This window comes from Zosterops lateralis, assembly GCF_965231275.1.
Source record: "Zosterops lateralis genome assembly, chromosome: Z".
NCBI lineage: Eukaryota > Metazoa > Chordata > Aves > Passeriformes > Zosteropidae > Zosterops > Zosterops lateralis.
In genome coordinates this window covers 66015124-66039073 of record NC_139800.1, presented here as the reverse complement: position 1 = coordinate 66039073, position 23950 = coordinate 66015124, and the positions used below count along the sequence as shown (strand labels likewise).

General features: G+C 37.6%; 1 protein-coding gene across 1 annotated transcript in view; it reads right to left on the bottom strand.

The window, feature by feature from the left end:
- The window catches only part of EPB41L4A (erythrocyte membrane protein band 4.1 like 4A), a 117359-nt gene that overhangs the window by 57937 nt on the left and 35472 nt on the right, over positions 1-23950 (bottom strand). The window contains exons 2-5 of the mRNA XM_083883134.1: positions 11293-11397; positions 4523-4574; positions 3377-3455; positions 223-320 (exon numbers count right to left, since the gene is read on the bottom strand). Of these exons, the coding sequence (XP_083739260.1) occupies positions 223-320; positions 3377-3455; positions 4523-4574; positions 11293-11397 (334 nt within the window). The remainder of the gene's footprint in view (positions 1-222; positions 321-3376; positions 3456-4522; positions 4575-11292; positions 11398-23950) is intronic.

Genomic DNA, 23950 nt, shown 5'->3' with positions numbered 1-23950 from the left:
AGACTAACTTTAAAGTTTCTTCTTTACATTAACTTCCATATTGCTCTTGCATTATCTATTCAAAATGGTCATCTATTTACAGCTTGGTAAGTGAAATCAGTAATGCTACTTCTGCTTGTAAATGAATGCATAAAGTGTTAATGATGTCTTCAGTCATCACTTAAAATTAATCACAGTGCAGGATTGAAAGAAATAAGCTCTCAGTGGGCTAGGAGAACTTACACTGAATTATGTATGCTCCCAGCTGTGCTGCAGTGTTGATTGGACATGGCAAACGGCCCTGCAGAACATCTTGCTTTACTTGCAAGAAAAACTGATACCTAAAACACAGAGATAGAACAAAATTGTTATTTCTAGTTCAATTAATATTTCAAAATCATCCCATTTACTGTGCACATACCATGTACCATAACTGTGTGACAGTAAATGCCTGTATTCCTCTCTAAATGACTTCTGCTACTGAAGTAACAACTGAGTTACTGAAGTTACCCTGAAGTAACAATTAAGATTAATCCAATGAAAGAACCCAGGAAAGGGAGCACTCCCTACTTCCCTAATATCTGCCTATGTTGTGAACATGCAATGAATTATCTCCCTAAAATGTCATTTTCCTCTTTTGGCTTTTACAGAGCAGTCAGGAAGTGGAGAACAGGGATAGGAATCAGAAAAATTTAACACAAAACTTATCAAAGGGCAAAAGTTTAACCTCATCACTGGATCAGTGTAACGAAGGACTGGGTATTGGATGCTTCCTTATTCCAATATTTCCTCTCCACATAACCGAGTAACAACTACAATGTAGCAGGTGGGTTTGATGGAGCCCATGAAAAGATGGATGGTTGTGCCATCAGCAATCAATCTGTGCCACCAGAATCTGTCATAGCACAGGGTACTCTCCTGCTTGGAATAGTGATAGCAGGGGTGAAAATGTAATTTTCAAAGTCATAACCTGCTTCTACACTTGATAAAGATAAACCACTTAGAATGAATCAATATGCACAAAGCAGATGGAAGAGACAAGATAACAAGCCACTAAATAAAGGGCCTGCAGTTTGGCAACTTCCCATAACAATTTAGAAGAAATCTTTTAAACGCTATTTGGATTTTGTCTGGTTTTATTAGAACAGATTCATGCAGTGTTTCACATCATCCTAAGTTAATTTCTTTCATTGATTTCCTACAAAATGTAAAAATACCATGAAGGTAATTCTTTAGAGAAAAAAAGAAAGGTCTTCCATACAAGTATAATTCCTTGGAGCAGGTACCTATATCTCTGTAATCTCAAAATAAAGTAGCATAGGAACCTTGAAAATATATCTGCATCCTGCACTGTTAATTGCTTAAGTGACTCCTGTAAGGCGAACAATCTCAATTCCCACTGAAGCCACTGACCTCTTCACGAAACCAGGCCTTTTGTCCACACCTATAGCTAAAGCACTCTCATCTTGTGTGCTGTCATGTTTGTCATGCATATATCAGAGTGTCTAATTGCAAGTTTTCTCTAGCAAACACATCCAGGAAACACTGCAGTGTTAGCTTTTGCCAAACAGTCAGACACATTCTGCTGCAAAGCAATTACAAATTTGACAGATTTTCATTGTTTGCAAAGAGTAATCATGTAATGGCACAGATAATCAGAATCTAATAACAACAGGGTTAGCTCTCATTAAAGTAACAAATACATGTTCTAAAGAAACACATTGATGAACATGAAGCAGTTAACTAAACAACTAGGCAGAACATTGCTATTATTATCACTATAAAGAAAAAGAAGGCCTTTAATGCCTCTTAAGTGGAAGGAGTCCCTTCCAACACAAATTATTCTAAGGAGATGGTGATACTACTACTATTATTACTAATAATACTATTACTGTTATTTTCCGGGGCAGGGGGCGGGGGGGGGGGGGAATGATGACACAAAAAACCCAAACAAACAAACAAACAAACAACAACAACAACAACAAGCCTTCCTTCCAAGATTTAAGAGCCTATGGGAGTAAGTGTTCACAGATGTTGAAGGCAGTTGACAATTCAATGTGTCACTTTCCTACGCTGTCCCTCTGTAATACCTAAGGTTCCAGTTCTGCATGACCAAACCAAACACTGTCAGCTAATGACCAGAGGCTTCCTAATGACACTGCAACATTTCTTGGCTGGATTTGCACACCTAATCAGCAGTGCAGATCACTGGCTAGCCTTATCACAGGGCAAAGGAAGAACTTGTGAAAATTTAGTCCCTTACCTCCACCCTGCCTCCTGAGAGGCAATCACAACATGTTCTGTGGCCAAAGTTCCCTTTCCCAGGGACATCTGTCTTTCCCTGTGAGCAGGATTTAAAGTTCTTATGGAAAAGTACAAGAAAATGGCACCAAATTTCCATAATTCAGGGGCATCCCATTTCTGCCAGCTTATGCTCTTTTACCTGCCAAGTCACAGCATTTATTATTTTTACCAGGACAACCTGGGTCTTGTTACATTGGAGACTTCCATTCCTGTTGTGCCAGTACGGAAACAAAATAATTTTCTCACTCTGGAATAAGAAAAATATTCTGCCTGTGCTGCAACCTTTGATTTAAGAAAATTAATAACCTTGCATGCACTCTAATGAATCCTCATGTGTCACATTCTTAGGGCATCAAAAGTATTTTGGCATTTGTTAATGCAAGCCAACACACTAATTTTGTCTGCCTACCTACACAAATTCTCAGATTTCCTTTTGAACCTAAAACTAATTTTCTGAGACATTTAATAAATAAAATAAACAGAAAACCCCAAAACTGTGAGAGGGTTCAGATAACCATGTGTGTGTGTCTGTGTGCAAGCATGTGCACATGCATGTGTTACTGCGTGCATCCTCATACCTTGCAGAGGACAAGCTTAGGTAAAAGAGCCAGAGGCACGCAACCCTTCAATTTCCTTCATATATTTTTAGTAAGACTAAAAGAAATCCTCTTGAAAAACAGTTCTGGAATTTAAACTACGGCAAATAAAGACAAAAATGCCCTGTATTTATAGCTGATATCCAAGTAAACTCCAAACTTGGTTATAGCATAGTATAAATGCAGCTGTAGCAATGCATTACTGAAAATAAGAAAAAAAAAAAAAAAAACACTCCCAAAAATTAACATCAAGGCCCTTTGATTGTTGATGAACCAGAGAATGTCTTTTCTTCTCGGACTTCCTAACAGTTGTCACTATCAACCACTGTGAAGTTAATCACAATTTTCCTTCCTACACACTAATGTTCAAGCAAAAACATTCAGATGTTCAAGAAAAAAAAAAAAAAAAAACCAAAAACAGACACACCACAACAATATGCAGCTGGCTCAAAAGTATTGCTAGCCTGAGATCAACAAACTACATTTTTATACTGTACCTTGTTATTTCTTCCTTAAGTTTACATGGATCTTCTGCATAAAATTTAATGCCAAAATACAGCGTGTATGGTGGTCCAGCTGCACGAAAAAAAATTGGTGTAAAAGTGAGTTGTCATGAATTGCTAATTGGCATGAATTGTTCCTAGCTGACTACAAACCAGCTACTAAGAAGCCTATCATAACATTTTATGAAATTTGAAATTTTCAGAAAAAATGTTACATTCACACAGCAAATCCATACATCAACATTCATTATACATAAGGAGAAACAAATTATTTTTATTATTATCTTTTAATCTTTTAATTATTTTCATCTTGTCCATCTACTTGGAATTTTTGTTTATTTTAAATATTTTAATTTAGCTTTCATTGCTAAATTTCTATTTCTCTAATATAATTCTTTTGCTGCTTGATTTTGATGTTTAATTTTTTTTTCCACTGAAGCTTTTTGAAAAATGTAATTGTGCATGAGATGTGATTCCCTGTCATAACTAATAATGCTGAATACTAATCTCTTCCACACTTCCAAGTATCTTACAGAGCACCTTTATTTATGTGCCAGTTAGATTTAGAAATACTTATAAAAGTTCTTCTAATACATTTTTTCAAAACATTACTTTCCTGTTATTCAGGTAGCTCTGTAGCAAAATTCTTATATATATTTCATGCATGCTCCACTTCTACATCATTTTTTAAAAGATCTCTAAATACCAATATTTAATTGTAATAAATATAATAGATCTAGCGTCTGAAATATCTGAAGACTGACAGCAATAGAAGAAACTCTATTATCAGTAGGAGGCACAACTTTTACTTGAAGAAGCAGAAGAGAATCTTAGTTATGATATGCTAAGCATGATAGAGGCATCACAGCTACTATAGAATACTATATACAAATTAAGAATAAGACTACTTATTAGCCTAAAACAAAATTTAAGCACACAGAAGTCTTTGGTCAATAATGACACTGTTAAATGATACATTATGCAATCCATGTGTAAAATTTTGATGCAGCGAAGAACTGCAATAACAAACTTGTTAAGAACTATAAATCTGTTGTGACTAGAATAGAGATATTGTGCAGATTGTGGAGATGGAATTTTGTAACATAATCTTTGTCCTTTAAGTTCAAATTAAATACATACTGTTTATCAACTCTTTGTGCTCAGCGAGGGTCTTTGCAGGATCCAGCCAGTACTGCAAGACAGATAATTACGGAAATTAGTTACTTAACTTTGAAAATTAACACAGAACAATTGGTTATTCACATCACTTAACCTTTTCTTCTCCTTCTCTCATACTGAGCTGACTGGAGAAACTGCACTCTCATCCCTGGAAGAGAGAGTGCTGCTGCTTGTGCTAGTAAAAATAATTATCAGCTGGCATGAGAAAACATGTTTTTCTGTGAGTGCCACAGGTCTTGAGATCAGCAGAGGTAAGATTAAACACTTGAATGTGGTGGAGAAGAGACAAGAATCTTATCTACCTTTTCATTTCTCCAGAGAGTATTCAGCACTGTGGCCATGGCACAAACCCACACATAAAATCACCGTGCAGCTCTTTGTTATTTCAAAGGCTGCCAAAACTTTCCTGAAGAATGCAAGAGGTGGGGGGAAGAGTGGGAGATTTTTAACATTTTATTTGCAAGCCAAAGATGAACGGAATTTCATAGATAATGCAAAGACACTTTTCAAGCCAAAGTCAGACAGTAAAGATGAGACTATTTAGAGATCCAAGAACCCCAACACAGGGGGCCCTGCTAGCACACCTAGGCACAGCTACACAGTTATGTGTGTTAGACACTTGTTAAATGCTTGTACTGATGGATAAACAGTGTCGGGTATAGTTACGCTACCAAGCTGATACGCTGAAATGCCAAGACAAATGGAACAAAAAAACAGTCTCATTAATCCAATGTACTTGCACAGCAGTTGCTGACAACAAACCCCAGAGTGGTGAATGCCAAGGCAGCTCTGACACGCTACCTTCTCCCTTTTCATCTCTTGGCAGCCACTGTGATACCCCCCAGTGCTCTCCCACCTGTGCCCTCCCTGCACAGGCTTGCAAAGGGCTCACCACTGCTGCAGAAAGGTGGAGGACCCAGCACTCCCTCACCTAACTGCAAGCAATCAATGCTGCAAATCTAAAAAAAGTATTTAACATTACAGAAGAAATGAGGAAAAAAAATTTTAATAGACTCAACCAATGCAACTATTCAGTTACTAAAGGGACTAGTTTACTAATTGTTCTTTACAAACACATATAGTATTACTTTAATTTTTTTTATTTACTAAGACTGATTAAAAAGGTACAATGTTATTAAAGAAAATAACTCCTTTTTAAATTTTAGGTAGAAATTTAAAAAAAATAGTTTTAAGTACAGCATAAAGAATAAATGGGCTCTTTTGTCCTTTGTACTTTTACAAATCTGCCTCCCAGTACAAGCCAGACATGTAAGCAGCATCACTCCAAGCTCCATGCAGTATTTCATATTTAGCCCTTTTAAGTGCCTGCAAGAACTTTACCACAATCTGGAATCGTAATCTTTTGTATCTGCATAAGGTTAAACTTGGGTCAAATTCCATGAACCTGCTTGAAACAAAATATTAACTAGGTTGAAACATTTGCTGTAGTATCAATCAATGAAGTGTCTGGTGCAGAAAGATCTATCAACTTCAAACTAAATGCTAGATTGTCTTAATTAGATTCTTACAAACCTGTACCTATCCTGCCACATGTCAGTTTTTGATCACATTTGCAACAAGAAGAAACACAATTTTGAAGAGAAAATATGTCATTTTTCAATTATAATCTGAAATTATCAAGATTTTCCCACAATCTAAGACAACACTAAGAACTGAAATTGTGGTGTCAGATTTTCCCTGCAAATGTTCAGTGAAAAGAACCTCTATCTGCTGAGTTCAGGATGTCCCTATTATATAAAGAAATGTAAAAGTGTTCAGGTAATTCCTACATACAAATATATGTATTTAATGCTTCTATCTTTGTTTTCAGAATCTGAAATGTATATATAGGTTATATTTAGTATTTTATATTTAGTATCATATCAGTGAAGTGATCCTGCTGCATAATAAAAGTTTATTCTTACTACCTCTAACTCACCTGACCATCAGTTTTGTGTCTGCTGTTTTAATCCATTAATATTTTTCTAACATTTCTTGTTTCTACTCAACATTATCAGTCTCCATTTTCTTTTCACTGGCTGTGTCACCTAATTTAACACATACAACAATTCTCTTTCCTCCTAGATAATTTAGTATACCATGCTTGGGGATGAGCATAAAAATCCATAAAAAGAAAAAAAAAACATTAAACAAAACACAAGCTAAGTACAATTTAACTTTTTTTCTAAGATCCTGAGGACAAAATATGCTCTACATTGTATGAGATTAATTCCCTCTATTGCCATGGGTTACCTCCTACCTGCTGTGCCCTTGGGGTTGTGTGCTCAAACAGAGCTTCCTCCTAGCAGGGGAGGAAAACATACCTATATTGCAGGCTCTGGGGGCATGGTGCAATATGAAAGAATATCATGATATGTCCTTCTGTATTTGTATTTCTCCTCTTAGAGCCCTAGGAAGGTATCTGGATACATTCTGATTATAATAGCTCAGATTAGGTAAGAAAATCAGGTAAGAAAATAAGAACAATATTTACATCATAGCCCGCTGTAAAATTTTTTGTATATAGCATGATTCTTTTGGCATTTCCCAAGGGAACACCTTTGGGCTTTGGAAGTATCCTTTCCCTCATCAAAGTCTGCTCAGCTTTTCCTGACATACCATGTATTAAAATTGCTATCTCTGCCTTTTGTGTACCTCAAGAAAACACTGGCCTCTTCCCAACCAGTAACTAGCTTGGTTATCCCAGGCACCCCTGGCAAAGCCATAAAGGTAATAGCAAAGGGAGTGGGTGGAGGGCACCTGGCAGCTGCAGCACAGCAGGAACCAGCAGTGAGAGTGGCAGGATGGCCCTCCCAGCACCAGTTCACCCAGCCCCTGGAGAAATACACTCTTGGGCCGCTGCTCTTCCCAAATATTAAAGCAATGAGAGACTGTAGTGGGAAGAATGTGGCCAGCAAGTCGAGGGAGATAATCCTGCTCCTCTGCTTGACCCTAGTGAGGCCACATCTGGAAAACTTGGTCCAGTTCTCGGCTCCTTAGTGCAAGAGAGACAAGGAGCTACTGGATAGGGTCTAGTGAAGGGTCACAGAAATGATGAGGGGTCTGGAGCATTTCTTTTATGATCTGGGCCTGTTTAGTTTGGAGAAGAGAAGTCTGAGAGATGATCTCATTAATGCAAATAAGTATCTCCAAGGTGAGTGCCAAGAGGATGGTGTCAGACTCTTTTTAGTGGTGCAAAGCAACAGGACGAGGAGCAATCACCATAAACTAAAACACAAGAAGTTTCACCTCAATATGAGGAAGAACTTCTTTCCATAGAATGTGGCAGAGCACAGGAACAGCTGCCCAGGGAGAGTGTGGACTTTCCCACCCTTGAGACATCCCAAACTCAGCTGGATGTGCTCCTCTGTTGCCTGCGCCAGGTGACTCTGCTTTGTCAGTGGGTTGGACTAGGTGATCTCCAGAGATCCTTTCCAACTCTAATGATTCTGTGATTCTGGACAGAGTTTCCTAAACCACCTTCAGCTTTTGCTACTCATATTCTGGTGATTGTGTCTCTCCTAAAAATAGCAGATGGGGCACAAAGTCCTGGGAGGTGAAGCAGAAGACACAAATGCCCTCTCTAGAAAGGCTCAGCTGACTATCCACATTGAGAACCATGAGGACAGTACCTGGTGTCAACTTACACTAATTTGGGTGCCAGCACTTTCTGCAGTAATGCAAAAGGCTCAGGTGAAGGTTAGATGATGAAGCATAGTAAGGGACCTAGTGGCACTCAAAGTAAATTGGTCTTTTAAAAAATCTGCACCACAAAGAAAGGTACTCAAATACCACATGAGAAGAAGCATTGTATAGTTTGTCAACAGAGGCACTAAGACATTAGGAAACACTACTGACAACATGAGGTATTATATGAACTCAACTGTTCACTGGAGTGTGGTTTTGTATAATGGAATTTTTAATTCATTAATAATTGTTGTATTTTAACTGATTATTAGAAGATACATTTTGAACAACATGTAATCTTTCAGAGCTTGATTTTTCAATTTGAATACTGTCCTTTTACTGTGGAGAGTTTGGGGAAGCCTGGAATGTCAGTAAAGCGGTATCTGTGTAATATGACCAAATTGCTACTCTAGAGACAGGGTTATCCAATTTATGCCTTATCCTACTGTTGGTGCCTCTGCCAGTGCCACCCAGTTCTGTCAATTTCTTTGCTGCATCCAGTTCTTCTCACAGGCTAATTAGTTTGTTGGCTGTTCAGGAAGAGACCATTTTAAAGCTACACATTCATATACACTACATAGCACAGTGAAACCTTGTTCACTCATTAGAGCCCTACTGGTAGTACTAAAATAATTATAATACCACCCGCATAAGAGGTAGCTCACCAACACAGCACTTAAAAGACCACCTGGAAGTGCTGAGGCATGCAAGAGTAATGAGGAAAATAACTAAACAAGCCCTTTTAAACCCTTAATAAGAAAAATTATTCTTTTGTGACTGAATTGTTGTTTAAAATATATAGTTTTGTCTACACTGCTTTATTCATCATTCCGTTAAATATATAGTGTGACAAAAAAAACTGACAGTACAAATAATAAAACTTTTCCCACCACAAGCAATGTATTACTAGTAGCCCAACCCCCAAACACTTTTCTCCCTGAGACTATCTCAGGACCATGGTTTTAAAACTAATTAGCAAGGTAACCTTTTTCCTCTACCATGAGGAAATCTACTGTGGTCAATCCAAAAAATATGCAATCCAAAATTCAGATCTAGGCTTCTTGCCAGCCATTACAGGACTAATTCCCACAGCAGCCCAAAGAGTTTTAGCCATAGTAAGCATGCAGCTAAATATATGTTCATAGCTAAAGCACAAGGTGTTTGTTGTGTGAAAACTTTCCATTATACTGCCTATTCTTAAGAACTTACAAGATTTCACTAAAAACAGCAAGCTAGCACCATAAAACCACACATCATAAAACATATAAAACTACACATAGTAGCACTGTTTGGCTCTTTTATGAACTTTTCAGATGAAGGAGTATAAACTTTTCACTATCCTTACACAGACAAACAACACAAACAGGCCTTTTCACAACCATTTGTTACAAAACAGCCCAGGTGCAAAGGCAACAGCACACACTTGGCCAGTCACTGTGGCAGCATCTACGTGGCAGGGCAGGAGCACACCATGCACACAGCTGAGGTCTCATATCCACATGACAAGGCCAGTGTTGATGCAAGAGCAGGCAAATGACAGAAGTGGGATAAACACCTTTCTAATCCACGGGAAAATCAAGAATCATGGTGGCTTCCTGACATATTCCTCTGGGCTGGCCAGAGGATAAAGCCTAAAGCTAACATTAAATTTACACCACTGGAGCATGACATGAGAGAAAAAGTAGAACAAAAAGATGTGTCCTAAAATGTGCTTTTTTGTGTCCCTTTCACAACAGAGGTGCAATCCCATTTTATACTCATATTTTCATATACAACACTAAACACACCCTGTTTATGCTTCTGGAAATATTCCCAGGAACAGCCATTTTTATTTTATTTGCAACCAGAGCAAAAATGAAAACACTCTTGAGAGCAAAAATACTTACCTGTTCTTCATTCACACCTCAAATTCCTTAGCAAATCAAAACCACCATTTTTAACAATCTATCTTTAATTCACAGCTGAATCTGGCTTTCATCTTCATGGAATGAAATGGTTAGAATCTTATAAAGGAAATGAATTCATAAATTTCTGGACTACGGCACAGAAGTTAAAATACAGAGAGCAGGGCAGTCTGTAGCTTTTAGTAGCAATCAGTAATCTGCTTGGTACTGCTCTAAATTCAGTCTTTACAGGATCCACTTCTGATTAACAAATTGGCAAATATTTAGCCGATTCAGTAAGTTATTACTGTATATAGATGAAACAGGGTCTTGTGCAGTGCTATCATCACAAAACACTGGCTTCAAAACTGTAATAACTTGACTTAATTTAACCATAGGCCAGGTCTTCATAATTTTAAGGTAGTATGAACGACCATCCTGTGAATACAACACTGTTTCCTCTTGCTGAGAACCCCCTGCTCCTCACCTCTGCCTGCAGCAATTCTGCACAAGCCTTTGGCAGGGCAGACAGCACTGCTCCAAGACACTGCCTGCTTTGGCTGGAACATTTCAGCCTGGCTGAAACATCTCCTTGTCTTTTTAGGACAGTAATGTCCCAGTGGAAAAAGCCTCAGATGTGAGGTGGATCCCTGCCAAAGGGCTCTAGAGAACAGGGGCTCAGGGACACAGAGATGATTCAGACAGAGTGAAAATGGCATTGCCCAACATACCCTGAAACAGGTGTTCAGCCAGTGAAATAGGCTGTGATGCATTCAGGGACACTGCTTCCCAGGCACTGCAGGGCCAAGCAAGGCTGAGCAGCACAGAGCACCAGGCGCTGGCTTCTGGGCACAGTATTAAAGAGGAAAAAATATCAATCCTACTTTCATATAATAATTTTTTACTACTTGCACTTTCTTAATTTAGTTTTCAACAACATTTAGCATTTGATTCCATCCCTATCTAAGATGTTAATGGCTGTTCCAAGACTTTATTGCAAACAAACAATAGAAAGAAAACAAAAGAAATTACTACTGGAAACCTGAGCCAAGAAACAGAGAAAGTTAAGGGAAGTATGACAGTCTAATTCTTTACAGGCAAACAGCACAACAGGGTAAATTTTATACATGGCAAATCCAATCTGCTGTGTCTTTTACTCACCGTTTGATGACTTCGGTCACAGTAGCGCAGTCCAAAGTAATCTATTTCCACCAAATTTAAGTGACGAAATACGTAGCCCAGGACAACCGACCCTTTTGTTGACTTCTGTGGGAAAGAATTTAAAGAGCCTATTCAAAGATGCTCTGCCTTTGTCAGCTATGTGCAGTGGTATTCATGCATTCAATTAGCTTTGTCTAAAAAAAAAATAAAATCAGGTAGCTCCCAGTGCTATATTTTAACAAATATTTCAGCAGTACAAATAAAAATATTTTATGTGTTTAAAAAGTAATTCTGTAGAACACTCTTAGGAAGCTGGCAAGGTAGTAGTTACATAATACCAAAAGAAAAACCCAAACAAACACGTTAAACCCCCCACAGTTCTGGTGAGCACAGCATTTTTCAAATCCCACTTGCCCTTCCAGAACAGACCTGTCACTCAGAATCTGACAATGGAGATCAGGAGGCAAAACTGCCCTTAAGACCTAAATTATACATCATTAGCTTCTCTGTTACTAATCTTTGTAAAGTAGGTTAGGTTTTATTTGTTTTCTTGTAAAATATTTTTGATAGTGGAAGGGGGAGCAGTCCACCACCCTGAATTAAAATAATCCCACTATTTGCTTGAATAACACTTCATTAAGTGTCAACAACAGTATTTGCAAACAATGCTGGGGACAATATTGCAAATAATGCTGGGGACAATATTGCAAACAACATTGTACTGCTGTACTGTTAAGAATGCTCTACATAAAGCTCACTTCCACCTGAATGCCTCGTATTTTTTGGTTCGCCTGGCAGCCAGCAACAAACAGAGGAGGAAGATGGAGAACAATTACACAGAATGATCCCCCCGCAAATCAATTAGGGCCTTTGATGATTACAGTCCTAAATTCCACAAGAAAATACGGACATAACTCATAATTAGGTTTTGCTTAACTGCTTCATATTTTATAAACTACTAGACTATAGTAAAATCATCACAGAGGAAAGAAACAAAAAGTAAAAGCTGTGGGATATTGTTTGTGCAATTTCACTTTCTAACCAATGAACAGATAATTTCAAAATTAAAATGGCAAATAATACTGATTTTAAAAATCCTTTCATTTAGTTCTGCTGGTGAAGTATTAATCATGTCACAACGGTGAAAATCTATTTTTTTTTAAGCAGGTGCATTTGGTCATGAATAATATCTAATTCCATGAGCAAGTACAATACAACAATTTCAGGTGGCCACTCACACATTAAGCAAGCCATGACAAGGTAAACATCTCTGCTAGGCTGGAAATTGCATATCCATGCTATTCACCAGATTTACTATATATTTGCTTAAAGCAGGAAATGTACTTGAAAGGTTCTCTTTGTCTAAATCCATCAAACTGGTTGTTTACATCAAGCAACTGCAATTACATATTTGCACAGTATGTACAGTGAGCCTTAATGATCACCCACAAAACAGAGGGTAATCTGGGGGGCAACATGATTAAGGTAAGCAGAAATTCACTAAATCTCAATTTATAAAGTTGGATAAAGCAGAGCAATACAGTGATTTTATCATCAGTTTCATCAACAAGAAGCTGAACTCAGGTTGTGAAAACAAGGCAAGACAAGCTGTAGAGTGACTATCAAGAGCACTGCAGAAAAAGAAAAAAACAAAACAAAACACACCTTAAAAATACTAAAAATACAGGTTTGATGGCTAAACAGTAGGGACTTAAAGACTGAAGTAGTAATTGTCCTTGCTTGTTTTATTTTTAAATCAGTTGTCATTCAAAAGAAGCAGAGAAGACATCCCACTAAAACTGACATCATTATCTCATCATTCATATATTAGACTTGATGATCCTGATGAGCCCCTTCCAACTGGCATGTTCTATGAATCTGTGTCATATAAGGTAAATTGCCTTCAGCATTGTTAACTATTTCCATCATCATTTAAACAGTACAGCAATGTCTTGGGAACCTAGGAATGGACAGGTGTCTTTAGCAACAGACACAAGAAAAGTTTAAAATAAACAAGCAGCCCTGACTCCAAATGACCCATGCAGATAAATGATGGCAGCACTTCCAGCTGGGCACTAAACATTCAGAGAACATTTTAGACTAAAGGATCTCCACCATCAGTCAGAGTCGATGGTTTTTGACACAGTTATTCACAGTGAGGTCAGTAAATCCTTGCAAGAAGGTATAAAAAGAGCTGCCTTGCACCATGGCCCACAGGACATATCAAGTGATGCCCACCTAACCCTTGCTCAGCTTTTGTGATTGTGTGAAGTTCAAATCTGTTTGCTTTCACTCAGCTTTTAACTCCTCGTCTGAACAGCACCATTATTCACAGCATCAGCTGGTTTTATTAACAGCACTAAGAAATACTGATTGAGCCACCAGGATGAAGCTGTCAATTTCCCATTCAAGCACCTTACAATAATAGAACACAATCCTGGGAATAATCAAAGAAGCTTAAGCCTTACAGAAGTTTGTACATACATGACTCTGCACCTACTCTGCACCTGTTTAGAATGCAACTACACTTTTTGGCTGGAAGTCTTCTGGTTAATTCAGTTGAGGACTGCACCAGGAGTTTTTGGGACAGCTTTCCTTCCAGGGACCCTAAAGGTGGTTTGTTATCTCCAAGAAACACGCACATTTCAGACCTGGTCTGGTTAAAATTAAAGCCTCCTTTCTTTCCTTTCAAAGATAAAAGGCTTTTTAGCTGCTTTTTACTTATACTGCTAGGCAGAGAGAAAACATAAATGCCTGTTAATTTATTCTCTTTTGACGCAGCTCAGTTAACACTTCAATAATTGCAGGTCCTGCAGAAACAGGTGGTCCGGCTGTGAGGAAAGGCTGAGCAAATCCATCCAGCTTACAATGGCTGGGGGCTGTCCACCTCTACGGCAGCAAGATGCTCAGTGCTTTGGTTACCTTCAGCCAAAACAGACGGCATGTTGTAGTCCCTCTTTGCCAATCCCTTTCATGTCTTTCAGCAGACCCGGATGAACACAAAGTGCTTTGCATGGCAACAGCCAGGATGTGAGCCAGGACCTCTCCTCACACCCTGCAAACCTCACCTTCCTTAACCTTGTATTTTCTCAGCACTAGTGAGCACTGTCCAGGTAAAACACTAACCCTTGGTGAAACAACTGCAGATTCATTTTCAATTGAAGGTCTCATTTTTAGCCACGTGATTTCAGGGTTTCATGCAAGTAATTTGCATTTTCAAGTGAAGAAAGAAGTTTTGCTGATGAATCCCTTAGTAACTATTTCTCCATCCTGAAACACATTTTAATTCCATTTGCTCAAAGTTTTGCAAACTAAGAGAAGCCATCTCATTTCCCCTGATAAAATAACACCAAAATTCAGCAAAGCTGAACCAAACCAAAACTATTAATGACGTTTAACAGGATTACATTCACATCATATGGCATCGCAAAAATTACATAATCTGCCTTGCATTAAGCTCAGACTTGTGAAAGCATTTGCATTCTCAGGGGTAAACCCAAGTACATTTGAAAATACCATCAGCAATGCTTTCAAGAGAGAACAAAGGATTGTTTCAATGAGTCATAACATCTTGCTTTACATGTTAGTACTGTAGCTTCATAAACCAGAAAGGCAGGTTTATACTAGCTAAGACAGCCAGAACATTCAAGAGAAGGCTGATTTAACTGTAGTTTTCTTAATCAAATTGAAATTATTCTTCTAAAAGCAGTACATACAGTACTGTGTTTTAATATTCATATTACTCTATATTTAGACACCAAAAATTCTTATCTTTCACACAGCTCACTGCTTTTTAGTTCCAGTGAGGGTTTTCTTGTTAGGTGTTTTTTTTCTCTTGTGTTGTACAGAGTAGTGGAGGCCACATCAGAACTATTACAGACATTAACTGAATTTAAAGACAAAATCTCTGCCTCAGTAGGATGCTAGTCCCTCTATTGAAGGACTTTTGATGACTACAGTCCTAAATTTCACAGGAAGATATGGACATAACTCATAATTAGTGGTAGTATAGCCTCTTGTTATTAAAATAGAATAATGCATTGTCTCTTTTAGATCTAGCAGAGCTCATGATTCTTTTCTCCTGAAAATAATTCAATCCACACATTGTACTTCTTACAGTCAAAAAAAAAAGCTAAGAAAGACACAGAAGAATTCATGTGCCTTTGCTCAGAAAAAGGGCTTAGAACTTAGGTTGAACATAACCTTTGCCTTTTGAGATGCCCATCAAAATGTCCCCCCTGACGCAGCATGCTCAGAGACCAAATTGCAGTATTTTCCATAGGTAAAGGTTATGCAGGAGAGATTAAAAAAAAAAAAAAAAAAAAAAAGGCAGCACACACACGTGAGAGTGAGCAGACACAGCACAGAAATAAGTGTCCCCAAATAGCATTTTCTCACTTTTCTTTTTGGCTATTCTTCCTCCTTACCTCAAGCTCAGAAAAGACTAGACACCATTGCAATTTTTCATCACCTTCCCCTGACAAAAGCAGCAAGGCATGAAGTTTTGAAATCAAAGTTCTTGTTTTTCAAGAAGACTGAAGACTAAGGGCTTCTTTTCCCCAGGGTAGTTTCCCCAGGCCTCAATTTGCATACCACATTTTCAAGCAGAGAAAAATTAAAAATGCTAAACAATTACAAATATTCACCCAGACAAAACAGCTTAACCTTAATTTCCAGAATGCATGTCCAAACAGAGATGAATTTACATTAGTGTTATTTTATATGTGCAAGACATTCTCCAGCATGATCATTTAACAGAAGTAAATACTTTCAGAAACTGAGAATTTAATAAATACAAATGAAATATCACAGGCTGCCCTAAGTATACATTCAATGAACCATCCAATAGGTACTAATACATCTCTGCCCCTCAGCTTGTATTTATTTCAGTGGCAGCAGACATGCCAACATATTTGCAGAAGTTTTTGTGTGAGAACTCCTAGGATTTATGGACACAGGCACAGACTCCAGATCACTGTTTCCTAGAACTTGACACAATGTCTGACTTGCCTGGATGTAACAAATGACACTGAATTCTAAATGCTGGGTATTAAGATACCTGTAGAACAGTTTAGCTTTCATTAGTGGTCAATCCATTGTATTCTAGTCATAAAACACTATTCTAGAAAAAATATCTGAAGATGCACCATATTTTTCTGGTTTTACAATTACTGTGTCTGTCACAAATTTATCTGCTCAGGAGTAAACTCCTCAAGAGAGGGATACATTTCTAGGAGCGTGGGCTCCAGCCAGTTAAACATGTCCCCTTGTAACTACTGGCTGAAGTGCACTTTGAGGCATAGTCACAGACAGATGTAAACTAATTTACTTGACTGTGAAACACAGAAGAAAAAAGTTAAAGAAACTATATTTTAAAAATATTTGGCTTATGAGAAATCAGTTCAATGGGGAGAAGATGTAAACAAGTATATTTATATTCACACATTATAGCAATGCAGTTTGGACCCGCATACACATTAAAAGGAATGCTCTAAGCAGGAATCAATGAAGACAACAAAGGGCAATTACAGGAAACAAGTAATGGGAAGACAACTAAATTCTGCAAACGTATTAAATACTTACTAGCACTTTAAAATTGATCTCTCCTCTGCAATGAATGATATTTTACAAAATGGCAGTAACTGGTTCTGTTTAGAGGAATTTTAGCCATATACATTTTATTTTAAAATCTATTTACTAATCCATCCCGATATTAACATTATCCAGTTCATTAGCATCTACATTCACCATATGACACCATAAGCTACCAACAACAATGCATTTCAAGTTTTCACAGAAAAGAGCTTTTCTGAAGAACTGAATACCAATGAACACTTCCATCATCCTCATGTACTTTGAATAATTCTACACCTAAGAAAGGAACTATGACAATAATAATGACATTTAAAAATACAGAATACAACCACTCATTGGGAATTGTGAATATGTAGGTTACTATTATTTTTCTACTTTTTGAAACTGCTCTTCACTCACAGTTGTGTGACCTGGTGTACTTTCTTGTCAGGAGAGGGCCCTTTACTCTGGGAGGTGAACAGCAGCTCCATAGTAGAGCACTGGTGTAAGTATTACTCTGGCAAGTAAGGATGCTGTACTTACTTTTGGCACATTCCTTCTAAATAAAGTAAACACCCTCTGTTTTCTATGTGATTTTCATGACATGGTTTCTGCAATTTTTTTCCCAGTCATTGAAGTCTCTCTTGAAACCTTTCTCATATAAACTTGTTACAATTTCAAAAGTCTATTTTTGCTGCTGCTTATTCTGGCATTCTTGGTTTGTGTTTTGTCTCCTTTTCAGTTATTTTACCTTATTTCTTTTTTCTTTCGTCTTCCTTTATTTCTGATGTTTTATTATGGCAATATTTCTCATGTTAGTTCTGTCAATGTACATACAAAATATCAATTGAGGAATAAATACATAGTTATAACATTTTTTTGCATCAGTCATCTAGTCCTGGTATGTTTGTTTCTATTCCTCCTATTTGTGATTTTGTGATTTCTGCCTTTGCCCCAAAGGGAGGCACTTGAGGTACCAAAGCATCAGTTCTAACACCCCATCTTTTCCTATGGTCATCCACTTAAACACCTCTTTTAAATTAGGGGTTGCATGCATTTTCATGGATGTGAAAAACGAAAGTTCACTCTTAGAATATTTTTCAAAAGTTTAATAAGGAAATAAAAGAGGACAACGTCCAGTGCTGGGCTGTTCCTGGCTATCAGCCAACGAACACACCAGTACATTCAGACACTGTTATCCATATACTGTTACTTTATTAAGGTACATATATATTCATAAGTTTCATGTAGCTTTTGATGCTGTAGAAGCTTTACTTTGTTTTGGTTTTCCATTTTATCTTATCTACCTGATATCCTACAGATCAGGTCAATATATTTTATTCCTTGTGGTTTCAACCTGTTGTTTCACACTTCCCTGATAACAAGTAGTTAACAAGTTCTTCTCTAATTCTCTGGTGCTCTGGTTTGTGTCACAGTTATCTTATTACTTGGAGAGGTCAGTCAGCAGATGTGGGAAACAATTGCTTTATAGAGTTCTCTAGATTACATAGAAATATTTTAACATTTTATATTTTGCTGAGGCCTACAGTGTAATATATTCATCACACTATTATTTCTATAAGCTATAAGGTGTATACATTAACATAATATATTCATCACACTACTATTTCCACAGGCTAGACAGTGCATATTTAAAATGAGAAATTAGGTTATATTAGCAAGCAGCTAAAAGGGGTTATAAATTGTGTTATATTTACAACCAATAACAACATGTAAAGACTAATACACAAATGCAAAAGCCAATATTATAGGGTCATTTTTAACAATGGACCATATTAAACTGATTATGCACAGCAGTTTCAGAGCACAGGGACCAACTATGCCCCTTGCTTTGCTTAACTGTTTTATGTGCAAGACTGACAAGGGAGAGTGTCAGGAAAGAGTTGAACTCTAAAAGGCTTTCAGAAAGAGAAATGTTAAAAATTAAAGACTAGACACTCTATCAAACTACGCTGAGATTTTACTATTACTTCGGCTGTTAAACAAAGAAGTAATGAAGTTATTTTCTCATTATAAGAAGTTGGCTCAAACTATTAGCTGGCAGAATGGTTAGAAGGTTTTTTGTGTTAGATTGTTTGGGAAGTTTTATTAGGAGCAATAAGAATGGGAAGGAGAAAAGGTCAGTGCACATCTTGCCAATGCTTTGTTTTGCCATTTTTTCATTCAGAATGAATAGCTGTACTGTCAGAGCTGAGCATACCTGCAGAAGCTTGTTTGTACAGAGCTTCACTAGACTGAGCAAAAAACAAACCACCTTCTCATGCTCTCTCTCCCTCAGCAAAGCCCAAATTTGGTGCCCTGCTTACCACCTACTCTCAGCCTTGTTAACCTCTGCCTTCAAGCTGCTGCTTCTTTTCTTAGAATAATTATTTCTGCTGCTCTCTAACTTTTACCTGTATCATCCCCTCATTTTTCTTCCCCCTCCTTTAGTCTCCATTTCTCAAAGTCTCATCAATGTTCTGGTCATGAAGTCAGCAACTTAGGATGGTAATTCCCAAGCAAATTCTCAATCTATTTTTTAACCCTTTCTTTCTAAATCCCTGTGCTCAAGAGTAAGGGCTACAATGTATAAAACAGAGAGGCTTAAATCTTCAAGTCAATTCACACCTTAGAAAGCTCTATCAAGCTCAGTTTAAAATTTTTCAATAATTTCTTACATTTCCCTTCTTCAAAAGCAATGGTGCTAGCATGATTTTGTTTATCATCTGATTCCGTTAATTGAACTGTCTCATTATCAGTCAAGAGATAGTACAAGAGAAAAAGTTACAAGAAAAACAGAACCTTCTCAGATTAAAAACTAACGGAAAAGACAAAGAGAGGATATCTTTCTTGAAAGGACAGAGACACCTTTTCTCCCTAGCTCTGGCACAGGTGACTCAGAGAAGAAAGATAGGGGGAAGTACAAAACAAAAATAGTAGCTCTGTCCATCCAACAAGCCTTTCAAAGCACACAGATCTTTGGAACTTTCCTTTTCCACCACAAACCCAAGGGAGCCCTGCCCCACCACAGAGTGGCTCACATCCCAAAGATGCTTTCCCCAAACACTTTATGATTTTTAATATTTAGAAGTTTTATTTCCAGATTGATAAAGTTCAATTTCTCATTTAGGCTGAGACACACCACCAAATTACTTGCTTCTGCAGTAAGACAGAAGGCAAAGCAATACATATATTATCCTGAAAAATGTACACATGTACATCTTTGATAACTTGATTCCTATGGTACTTCCCAGAAAACTGATTTCATTCTACTGGAAACCTAATTCTCATTTACATTTCTCATAATAAACATCTGTAAATTAATATTTTAAAAAACTAAAGACTGACATTTTAAAAAACGCCTTCATTTTTTTGTTTAAGAGACATTTCCCACTAGAACACTGAAGGATACACTGCAAGTATTTTCGTTCTAAAAATAGTTTTCCAGATAGTCTCATTAACAAATGCCACACACACACACACACACACACACACACACACACACACACACACACACTCAACATGTTTGCACCAGTAAAAGAATAAGTTATCCATTAGCAGGCCATAATGGCTGCTAATGGGGAACTCAATCCACCTGCATTCTCTCCTTCCCCATCTAGAATTTCTGGCTGTCCTGAAGAGATGCTATCCAGTGCCACACATTGCATGGGCTCGTTTTACTGGTGCTGGGCTGCATTCAACTTTAACAAGCTTGACTATTTAAAAAAAAAAAAAAAAAAAAAAAAAACCACCCACAACACCACATAAAAGCCCCGCATGGGAAAGGAAGGACGCTCACGGAGCCGCGGCAGCAGAGGGGAATGAAAAGGAGGTATCCATCACAGCTCCCAGCTCTTGTCACTCTCTGCTAGTGCTCGTCTGGCCCCTCACACCCACAATCAAAGCCAGAGTGCCTCATTCATCTGTCAATCAATTCCCAAATCATTCAGCTGTCAATCAGTTCCCGAATCGCTGCAGATTCCAGCCCTACATATTCAGATAAAACAGAATCCAAGCCAGCTTTTTTGTTTGTTCTTTTTTTTGTAAAATGATACCCCTGCACATAAATAAACACAAAACACAAGTGTTAAAACAACAGCATATGTAATTTAAATTTAAAGCATCGACAGAACCTGCAAACCATTAATTCATTCTTTTTTGTGTATGTGGTACTGTCACCACCAGTTGTTTTCCCACCCCCTGCAACTCTCACAGGACTATCACTGTCTCCTCCATGGCATCATTGCTCTTCCCTGGCTGTCAGTGCTCTGCTCCTTAATTAGATCTACCCATGGTGTAACCCAGGGGTTTTGTGTGCTTTCCCCAAACACTTTCCAGTTCCTTGCACTTTCCCACATGCTGCCTCACTCCACAGAGCACTAACAGCATCCTCCATGCTCACAACTCCTTGTCATAACACTGCTGCTTCCCCCAGCCAGCCTTTCCTCTCTGGTTCCTGCAGACTGCATTGAATCCTCCCTCTACTACTTTGACCCACCTCCAATCTGTTTATTCACTCTCCCCTGCTGACTTTGCCCTTGTCCCCGCATGAATCAAGACAGGAAATTTCTCCACACTCTCGTATCATGGGACAGACAACACATTTGATGGCTCCAAATGCAAGAAAATTGTTTTCGGTTTTGGTGCCCAAATTTAAGCATCAGAAACACTGTGACCTGATAGGGGCAGTGTGAAATACCATCCTTAACAGGACTTCACTGATAAAGTATGAAGAAATCTCTCCTGAGAGAGAGATTCCAGCATCTTAAATGGGCTTATTTTAGGCATATCTTTAAAAAAAACCCAGAGAACAACACATCTCTGGTGTGGTCACCATGATGACAGCAATTGTAGTCTTTGCTCCAAGTGTTTCTCAGCCAAAAGTTACCTGGTTTTCTTTTTCTTCAACAGCCATTTTTTCCCTTGTTTCACTCTTGGAAATAGCTAAACTGATTTGAACAAAACTTTGAAATAATTCATTGCAGAATTTGAAAGGTGATGAGTAAAACCTACAAAGAGAACAACCAACTCCAGTAGGGCCAACTCTCCCCTGCACCTTCCCTTCAGGAAAATTCCACAAGCTTCTCATCCTGAATTTACCTCTATTTCCTCAGAGATTTCATTAAAAAGTCAGTATTACTCTGAACAAGTTCTTGGGCAAGGAACTGTAGTGATAATACATCCATCTCCCTATAAAATGGTAATGCACAAAATATTCTTTGTGGTTTTAAGGCAAACTATGGCATATTTTGGTGAGATTTTCCTTCCCTGTGACCTCCATTCTTTTTCCCTTTTAGCAATTAAACCTCTAAAGCAGTGATGTCGATTACAGTGATTCAGACAAGGACACTACTTCCTCACTGCTTACTCTTCACTGGATCCCTAAAATGGGATATTTAGAAGTGCCTTACGTGATATGGGAAGACTGCACAAACCAGAGAACACAATTTGCATATTCATGTATTCATCAATAAAATTACCACAATCTCTTTTATTTTTAAGAGATGTTTAACATACCAAGGTTGTTGGAGAAAGATGTTTTTAACATGAGGCTACAAACCAAATAACTGCTATACCTTGACTTGAAACCTATTCCTGCAGAAGTTTTTTATTCTTTGATATGGAACACTCAAGAAACTGAACATCTTATACATGGTATAATATGATATGTATGACATACACTTATATATAGGAGAGTTATATTTTTATACATGGTGGCAGCTTACCTATGAAAGTTAACAAGAATATTCCATATAATAATTAAAAAAAAAATCTTTACAATATATCTCCATGAAGAAGAATATAGAGCAATTATATACCTGCGCAAATCTGGATTGATTACTGCCAGCTGATAGGCAGGTTAGTTATATGCATAGGATAAAGACCTTTACACAAACATGGCACACTTAATTTTGCAGAACCAGATTTTTCTTTCTTTAGATTTAGTACAAAACAAGTATGTCTGTGTATTAACAAAAGTTGCAGAGGTGTAAGCAGTTGATCCCTTACTGCTCATAGTCTCACTATTGTGATTCCACTGAAAAAAAGGCATCCTTGCAGCATCTCCATTATCAGACTCACGAGGTTAGTTAATGAAACGCCCCAGGCATACCACCCTTTCCTATCTGTTATACTCTATGAGTCCACTTACACATCTCAAACAAAAAGTAAAACAGTTTTTAAAACAGCTTGCTGACTATAGATATGGAATCCCAAATGTATTTCACATTAGGGAAAAAAAAGGAGTTGATTATTACCAGAAGACAAAAAAAATCTTTTTAGATTTTTTCACTGGTGATGTGAAAATAACTAATTTACATTTAAATAAATGTGAGAGTTATTACTGACTTTTAAGGTAGAGAATTTTACATAAATGTTAGAAATAAGATTTTAAGCCTTCAGCCTAAAATTTCCTCACAGTAGAGCTATGGGGCTCATGAGCTTAATCACCTTTCTTTGGACTCAAACAGCACACAGGTCCCAGCTACCTACCAATAATCAGAGTAAAAAACTGATGACTACAATGAAAGCAAAATTAACGCAAGGCTGATTGTAAAAACTGTTCTGTTTAAATCCCGAGCTTGCAGGCAAGCCACTGGTGTATTGTCAGGAGTCTCCAGCAGAGAATCTCCAGTTTTGTTACAGCTGTGCCCTGCCACAGAGCACTAGATGAACCTCGAATGATCATGTTTTAAAGGAATTATTTTAAATATTGCATATGCCAAACACAATTCTTTCAATGCAGGCAAGTCATGACAAGCTCTGCAGACTAGACCATTACATTTCAAATAGAAGATCACTACTTTCATTTTTAATGTGCTTAAAATGTTATGTCCAAATTGTTGTTTGGTTATGTCCAGATCATGAAGGTAAAATTACTCATCTCAGTTCTGTGTTGAATACAAGACTTTTGGCAGCATTACTTTTGTTTACAGTAATTTCAGCTTACTGGGTGATTTGGATAAAATCCTATTCACACTGAAATCCAAAAGTAAAAACCAAACCAAAACAACAAGCAAAAACCCCACAAAACCTTTTGCTTAAAGACAGGAGGTTCACACCCTTCAATTTTGATTTGATTGCT